Consider the following 9,031-nt stretch of genomic DNA (forward strand, 5'->3'; position numbering starts at 1 on the left):
AGTTAAAATAAAAGTGTTTTATAGATTATTGAAAATTGTATATGATATTATTTGTGGAAAATCAATGTTTACAAATTGCATAACTACGTCTAAGATGTATCAATTTAAAATCAGAAATCGCTCGAATATTAAATTTTTTTAGCTTGATAAATCTGCATACTTGATATAAAATTTAAAAAAAGCACAATTTTTGCCGATTTTTTGAGAATTTTTAACGATGAAACCCCTTATAAAATTTGGAAAAAAATTACAAATATTTTTTTCCACCCAGAGATGGCTAGATCAACTCTGCTGTTGATGCTGATCAAGAATATATATGATTTCTAGGGCCGGAAATGAATCTTTAATTCCGTTTTAAGCTTCTAACAAAAATTATAATTCGCTGCAAGAATTAAAAAGTTAAAAAAGTTTCGGAAATAAACTTCAAGAGCTGAAAGAAAATGTATTAAAGATTTTAATGGAAATGTTTCAAAAAGACGGAATGTCCTAATAAAATTGTCAAATGCTCCCAAAATCTTGAACAAATTTAAAGCCATCTTTAATTTAATATAGTGAATAAAAAAAAATAAATCCTGCGATTGATTATGATTCGATTCTTTACAACTTGCCGACATTGCCTTTGACAATTCGTTAAATATTTGGCCATCGATGGCACGCACACAGACGCATACACACACGCATAATCGATAATATCAATAATTTATAATATGGCTTAAATGATGACGTTCACTGAATACTGTATTTATGTTCATTTCGCCGTTTATTGTTTCAATGGCTGGCACAGTTGCGACCCGTCGTGTGCGATAAATTGTTACGAAAAATGAATTTAAATGAAAGCAAAAGCAGCAGCAGCACGAACAGCATCAAATCAGTAGCTTCCGAGGACCAAAAAAAAGGAAAAAAATAAAAAAGGGACAGACGGGACAGCCCACAGGCCACAGAATTTTCCATTCACCATTCAGCCATTCGCCTTTTACATTTTCCGAAAAAGCTGAAAACGCCAGTCAATCAATTTGAGTGTTGTCCCGAGCAGCAGCAGCAGCAGGAGCAACAAGTGGAAATGTATTGGCGCGTTAAAAGCGGATGTCAATGCGTGTCGAAGATGCCAGGATGCCAGAGTCAATTGCTCAGTTGCTCAGTCGCTCAGTCAGTCCGTCAGTTAGGAGATGGTAAAATACTTTTGGCAACAGGACGAAGTGTAGCAGGAGGAGCAGAAGGAGACCAAGGAGATTGGGTTGTGCCAAAGTCAAAGGCGACGCCACTTCCGCTGGCGGTACAATTTACTTTTGGCCGGTAATAAATTGAAATTTTTAGCCTTGGCCCAGGACCCAGGACCCAGGACCCAGGACCCATTCCCAGTACACACTATCCATTACCATGAAGCAGAGACCATGCCTTTGATCTCTCCGCCCTTTTGGGGGGCAATGCGGAAATTGGTTTGCGGCATTGCGTATACGCAACGTGTACGAATATTGCGTATACGCCATCACCACCAACAAAAAAAAAGAATGCAATTTGTCAGTGCTGTAAAATTTTGAAGCGAAAATGCGATTAAGCAGCAGGAGTATCGAAGGCAAGAACCCACCTCAATGGCATCACAGTTCGCTCCGGGAAAATGTCCAGGAAATTCGTTTCACAGTCATTCGGTTTGCTCAACTTGAAGTCCAGGAACTTGAGGTAAATCTAAGGGAAATATATACCTTTGTGATTAATTTTACGTTTTAGAAATCAATGTAGATAGCTTACCTTCCAGTTTTCCCTGACCTGTATCCGCCAGATGCAGTCCAGAGCGATCTTATTGCGTATGACCTGCTCGCGGATATCTGCCGGCACATCTGTGGAGTTTATGAACCCCTCATAGCCATCTTTTTCAATGGTGCAATTCAGATCAGTGCTGGGTGCCTCTCGATTTCTGTCCAAATACTCATAAACTGCACTAAAACCCGTGTATTCAATGGTCTCGTCCGAGTGAAAGTGCAGCCACAGGTAGCGTTCCTTGGAGGTGATCTCCGGTGGGAAATCGGTGCCGCAGAATTTACCAATTAACGTGGAAAAACCATACTGACCATCTCGGATCTGTAAAGGATATGATGCTTTTAGGCCTACTTGGGAATTGTCTTTCCTTTGGGAAGTTGGCCTAAACCGATTTGGAAGGGGCTCATTCAAATCAGGCTTACTACGACTTGCACTAGGCAGCACAGAGAGACAACATTCAATTAAAACTTGCCATTTTTTGGTGCAACAAGGAAAAGTCGTAAAGGAAACAAATCGAAAACTTTGCAACTCCCGGCACAAGAGCCGGGAAAGCCGAGGCAACTAAGCAAGTTTTCCATTCGCTTCCTGCTTTTCCCCTGTCTATTTTTTTTTTGTTTTGTTTTTGTATGCAGCTTGCAAGAAAGTTTTGTGCTTTTTATGCCTTGACCCTTTTTGAAGTGGCTTAGGTTGGGATTTGGTTCTACACAGAGAGAGAGAAAATTGTAATTTAAAATTCATAAATATCAAAAGGGAACTATGATTTTATGTTCCATATTGAAATTGTCTCATATTTTCTCTCCCTGTGATTGTGGTTGTGTCTCAGTCTCAGTTACCAGTTGCGTTGTTACTTACTTCTAGAAAATCAAATTTGCACTCCTCCTTGGCCTCAATATTGAACGAGTTGCGAAAGTCCAGTCGTATGATTTGTCCCTTTGGCGCTGTAATTAGATGCCGTGGCAAAAGGCAAAGAGAGAGGGAAAAGGAGAAAGTGAGAAAGTGAGAACTAGGACAAAAGCCAAACACGTTAGTCCACAAGTATATACAACCAACAGGACTATTTCATCTTCCCAATCCCAGGTAGTCATGGCCCTGTCAATCCCGTCAGCTTACGTAAAGTCAAATGGCCTCAGGGTTACGTAACCGGGAAACTGATTAACAAACAGCTCACCTTGGCTTCACAAAGCGAAGGAAAAGCTGTGGCTCTGCGGAATCTAAGAAGTGTTAAGGTTAAGCCTTAAGGTTGCAACCCAAAAGGGATAAATATTATACAAGAAAAATCGAAGAATAATTAAATAAAATACGATAACTTTAATAATATGCAAATAAATCAGACATAAGAGCCTGACACCCACTTGAACACCTATTTTACTAGCCAGGCCAATAAAAATATTTAAATGTGAACCCAGCAGGAACCAAGGATTCAACCACACATCCCTATACAACTAGGACCCTCTCTTGTGTTTTTTTTTTTTTTTTTGGGTGAAAGTGAAAGGACAAGACCCAATCTCACATACACATATATAGAGAGCAAATGAAAGCATCTGGGGACCCATTTAGTGGCCTACATAAAAAGAAAAAGAATGCATCAAGATGCTGGACACACACTCACACACATTCATTCATTCATTCACTCATTCATTCATTCATTCATTCACACTCGCATTGCGGGCCATACATATTCAAGCAACGATTCCTCGGCGTGAATCAATGGCAAATGGGGGAATCCTCCCCCTCGCCACCTTTCCTGGGCAATGTGGCACACTCGCACACCATCAATTGTCCAGACATTAACACACACACACCCCTAAGAAGTAATAAAAGTGGAAAAGCAGCAATTGGCCTTGAGAGAAGGTCTAGTTCAGATGGGGGAAAGAGTATTCATAGCCACGATTACGGACCAACTATGGTTCTCTATTTAGTTGGTACAACTCCCTCCAGAGATTCTATATAGTTTCGACCTCGAAACCACGTATAAACAAATAAGCTCAGCTGATTTTCCGAACAACTTTGAACTCTCAGCTTTTGCCGTAACCGCAACACTTTTACGACTGCAATCCCTGGCGGAGTATGAGAGGAGACAGAGACCCAACCCGGACCCGGACCCGGGCTATAAACCGAGCCTCATCTGGCTGCTGCTGGCTTTTTTGTTGGGCCCTCGCTTAGGCCAACATTAACATGGCCCTTGCTGATATGCAAATAAGCTAGTACGAACGACCCCTAATGCTGAACACAAGCGGGATTGCTCTGTCTGGCCGGAGGAGGCTGAACGGAACGGGATGCTGGGAGCATTCCACATATGCTGACATATTTGTGGATTCATATACTGAGGGGAGACCGCTGATGCGTGCTTATGGAAAGTCAATCATTCGCTTTCAGGTTTTATCTGTCAGCTCTTGACTTTTGCAGTGACATTATTTTGTCTTAACTGACAAATGATTTGGCCTCCCACCGACTTTAGATAAGCATAAGCAGCATTCGAGTTTGAGCTTGGAGTTTGAGAGCATTCTAGTTTTCCTGGCATCCAACCCCCTGGTTTCCCGGAGGCACTGAAGCGAGTGCTCAAATATGATGGCGCCCCGGCACAATCCCCAATAGGAGGGATCGTATTATAGAGGCTGGGGAAATGGAAAATGGAGAAATGGAAATGGTAGAAGCGATGGGTGATGGGAGAGATGTAAGGGAAGACCGGAGCGCTAACGCTTTTAAATGGGCCACACAGAACGGCCCTGCCATGTGGAATCTGTGTGGAGCATCTTACGCATCAGCGCCATCTAATGCCTCCGGTTCACTGGTTCACCTTACCCCAACCATCCCTTTTCCGATTTTCACTTCCACTCCCACCGATTTTCCCCCTGCAAACTCGACTCGACTCGACTCTCTGACTGACATCTGGTAATGTCAACAGCCAACCAAGACTTGGCCAAAGACTTTGCAATTATTTGCAGTAGCGCTCGCTCGCTCGTCGCCGCCAAGTGCTTGCCATATAAACTTTTACGAGGCCTGTGCACTTCACTCCACTCACACGCTAAGAAAATGACAAAAAAGAAATGCCTCAATCGGATCGAGGACAGATTCCCCCCAAACATCTTCTATATACTATCTTCAGTTTCCACATTATTAGGACTCTCTGGATTAATAAATTCGTCTATAATAATTAATTTCTAATTCAGAGTTAACTTAATTGTTTTCTGTGTGCGCCCACTCAGCAACAGGATGCTGCCAGTGAATTGGCTTCCATCAAAGTTCGTATTTGTCTTTTGTATCTGTATCTATATCTGTGGGATTCAGTTACAGATACTGCCACTGATACTACTGAATTATAGCAAACGAGATAGCTAATTGCCTAGCCGGAGATAATCCACAGAATTGAGTCAAGTGTCTGTCATGAATATGGACCAAGGCATAAAGGGACTTGACTATGAAATATGCAGGGGAAATGGAAAGGCATATTAAATTATCCATATATATTTAGATGTTCTTTTTGTAACATATAAATATATATTAATAGATGTGTCAAATGTGGGAATAGGAAATATTCAAAAGCATTAAGGCTAATCCCTAGGTTAATGCTAGATTCCGGTGGAAGGTCTTGTCATCGTTCTGGCTTTCATGGTTGCTGTCTTCTTCTCGTTTCCTTATTCTCGGTATATTCTCGTTGTGTTCTCCTTGTTTTCTTCTTCTCTTTGTCTTTCCTCTCGTAGTCTTCTTCTCGTTGTCTCATTCTTGCTATCTTGTTCTTGTTGATCTCTCGGTCTCATTGTCCTTGTCTTGCTCTCGTTTCATATCTCCGTCTCGTTGTCATTGCTCTCGTTTGCTTAGCCAGGATCACTGTTTATTTTGACATTGTTTTGCACGCTTCTCACGCTCATTTTAGACAAATTTTGTGCACTCCAAATCAAAGATGGCCTCCTTACGTTTAGCTTGTAGAAGGGGCGGAGTATCCGGATTGGGTACAAAGCGTTGTTCGCCTTCCTTTGACGAGCAATCGGAGCCCGGTGGTTTTACTACCTCTAGTCCCAAATTACTAGCATACGATTCTAGATATTCTCGTGTATAGTAGTTATATTCCAAATCCTTTATCCACAATTTGGTCCGGACAAAAGGCACCATGCCAGGTCTATCGTACATATCCTGGAGTGCAAGTCGTTCCTTGGTCAATATCTTATCGCGAAACAAACGGAAGGATTGGAAATCATAGAAATCGGAATATGAAAAGTAGTGGGGATAATTTTGACTCTCAACAATAATATTGTTGTTTTCGTCAACCGCAGGTTTATTTAATATGCGATCAGCTGCGGTCCTCAAAGCCTCCATTATTATTTCTGTGAACTCGAAATGTTTAGTTATGAATAGATGTCTCCTAACCTTACAAACTCACTCTTTTTGCCCCTTCACCTTGTACTCCTTGGACTTCTTGTTATCTCCTAATCACACTCTGCGCCTGAATTCGATTAGATAGATTTTGATTGATCTGATTTTTTTTGTTTAAACACGTGTTTTAAACTTACGAAGAAATACTATCGCTTTGCGTTTGAAATGCTTTTGTTTAATATTCTTTTTGTAGCTTATAGATGGGGGTTATAGTTTAGAAAACTTGAACCAATTGAACCAATCGATAATCCGCAAGGTATTAAGTTTACTGAAATTAAATTAAAAGTTTTTCCTGCTTGTTAGCCAGTTGCGCAGCCGATGGCTCCTTTGAAAGTTATCGATATCGAAAGCCACCACCCAACAGCTCACGATACAATTAATTGTATCATGTAACAGCTGTTTGTGTTGCCAGATAATAAAATATTCGATTTATTTTTATTACACAAATTAAAATATAAATTATTTATAAATTTGTAAACATGCGAGGATCCTTTTATACAAGGCTGCCTTATAGCATTTGGGGATAAAACTTGTTTATTTACATTGACTTGGAACAAGTTCTTAGTGGTGACACAAAATGGCGTCGTTTTCCATTGGGTTCATTCGATTTCCAATCGATTTTCTGACTATTTCCTGACTATCACACCACCAAAACAAAAACAAAGCTTATTTTGTTTATTTAAAACATTTTTCTAGAAGATTCTTTGATTGAGGTTGGAGTCGACTAGAGTTATATCTCATATTATATATATTACATATATGTTCCATATAAAAGCCCCATATATGACACATATTTATATAAATAAAACCCCTTATTTAAGAACTGCAACTCACCTGTTATTACCCGCGTGCAGTTAATATTCTTCGGATAGAGATTGGGATACTCGGGGCTGTATAGCTCATTTTTAGTGGGATCCCCCTCGACAAAGAGCCGGCAGCGATCCACTTGATCCTCCTCCGCCGCCTGCCGTTCGCTTCTGCCCGCTCTCGGTGGCCTGGAGATGGTCACTGCATCCCGCCAGCTCTCCTCCGGGCTCAGCTCACCCTCGGCCATGTCCTCCTCGCGAAAGGGGCGGGTAAATGCCGGAGGCGTGCCGGCTTGAGTCGGCGGAATTGCCAGCGATTCATCGGTTGGCTTGGAGCGATTGGTGATTATCTCACTGCCGGCCGACGCTGCAAGGAAATGAAAAGGAAATGGGAAATGTCAGAGTATTATGCAATTCGAGTGGCAATTTCCATATAAAGGTAGGGCGCTATGTGACTATGTGTGCGACGGTAGCATTATGTTTTTAGTATAATAATAAGAATCATGAGTATTCAAATTTATGCAGCGTGAAAGAGAGAGCTCTGTATTTTTTTTGGCATACCCTTACTGAGGGTCTTATGATTTTTCCTGATATAGTATATAGTTTAATTTCAAATGCTAGAATTGTATTAAACCACTCTATAAAATTTATAATTTAATGTTTTAAAATTTTATTAAAAAAGTATCTTTAAGGGCATACAATCTTCTACTTTCTTTTTGGTTAGCATTCCTTCTCGGTCTTATTATTTTTAATAATGCGAATAACTTTTTTGCGAGGCAAAACTAAAAGCGAGGAAAATGCAAGAAACAAGGTCGAAATACTAAAAGCACACATATATTTATAAAGTTTAATATGTGTGTGTGTGTGCATTGTGCTTTAAATAAGCGAATATTTACGTGTTGAGTGTTCATAGTTATAGTTATTTCATATAAATGCATATTAAGTACCTTAATTATTTTAAAATTGAAAGAAATGAAAGAAAGTCCTGAAATATCCTTATTCTGTTAATTAAATATCAATTATTGATATTTTTCTATAATACTTTTTTTTAGGACAAATCAAAGTTTAAGAAAACCATACTTTCATTATTTCAAATATTAACTTAAATCCAAAAAAGAACTTAGTTTTAAAGTGAAAAAATTGTCTGTGATAGTTTTATAAAATGTAATATTTTGTACACTTATGAAGTAGCACAATTTGTTTTTTAAGGAACCCATGTTTTTATCTTAACTCTTCAACAATTTTTGCTTAAAGAGCACCCATAGTACTTGGCATGCTAAAAAGTAGGCAATGCTTATTTTTTTAAAGCCTTAACTCGCTACTTTCGCTTGCTTGCCCTCACTTCCTCCCTCTCTTTCACCCCCTCTCTCTCTCTCTCTCTTTCGTTTTTTCTCCCTCTCTTTCTGCATGGCCTGTGCCATCTCTTTCTGAGCTGAGCAACTGTGACGGCAACTGCAACTGTAACTGAAACTGCACCCAAACAACAATCATTAAGCCCATGCAAAGTAGCCCAAAGCATCGCACAAAACACTCCTCTGTGTATGAGTGTGCGTGTGTGTGTGTAGGTTCGAGTGTGTGCGAGCATCTGGATGTACTTGTGTGTGTGTGTGTGTGTATGCACAGGGCATTGGCACAACATTCAACAAAAAGTCGGCTTAGAACCACCAACGAACCTCAGATGCCCTCGATCCCCGAAACTGTGGCCTAACTCTTTAACAGACTGCAATTAAATCTAAGTATATAAGTATATATAAAACCCTGATTTTGGACAGTCTGAAGTGTTTTAAAAACCGCATTACATATGGCTAACAGAGGCTAAAGCAAATCACACTTTGTATTACTGGCCATCATTAGCAGTAAATTTCAATTGACATTCATTCATTTGATTAGGAAATTAATTTAATTCATTATCTATGATAGTAATTAATGATACTTAAAGAAACATACATTAAATGATTTTAGATAAGGGTTTAGGTTGGGATTTCTATAAGCTTAAAAGGTTAATTTACTGATTTGGATTATTACCTTGAATTTATGTGTAAATTGATTTAGTTTAAGTTCTTTAATTTAAAATTAAATTGTTTACTCCTATGCTTAGG

The 9,031-nt window shown here is 39.6% G+C and overlaps 1 protein-coding gene across 1 annotated transcript in view; it reads right to left on the bottom strand.

The window, feature by feature from the left end:
- Positions 1-7,659, bottom strand: part of Neto (Neuropilin and tolloid-like) — a 33,542-nt gene extending 25,883 nt beyond the window's left edge. Inside the window, exons 1-5 of the mRNA XM_086829206.1 lie at positions 7,632-7,659; positions 6,961-7,299; positions 2,608-2,693; positions 1,747-2,076; positions 1,586-1,683 (exon numbers count right to left, since the gene is read on the bottom strand). Of these exons, the coding sequence (XP_086685332.1) occupies positions 1,586-1,683; positions 1,747-2,076; positions 2,608-2,693; positions 6,961-7,299; positions 7,632-7,659 (881 nt within the window). The remainder of the gene's footprint in view (positions 1-1,585; positions 1,684-1,746; positions 2,077-2,607; positions 2,694-6,960; positions 7,300-7,631) is intronic.
- Positions 7,660-9,031: the final 1,372 nt, after the last annotated feature.

This window comes from Drosophila serrata, unplaced genomic scaffold (genome assembly GCF_035046125.1).
Source record: "Drosophila serrata isolate PLE 108 unplaced genomic scaffold, ASM3504612v1 contig_23, whole genome shotgun sequence".
NCBI lineage: Eukaryota > Metazoa > Arthropoda > Insecta > Diptera > Drosophilidae > Drosophila > Drosophila serrata.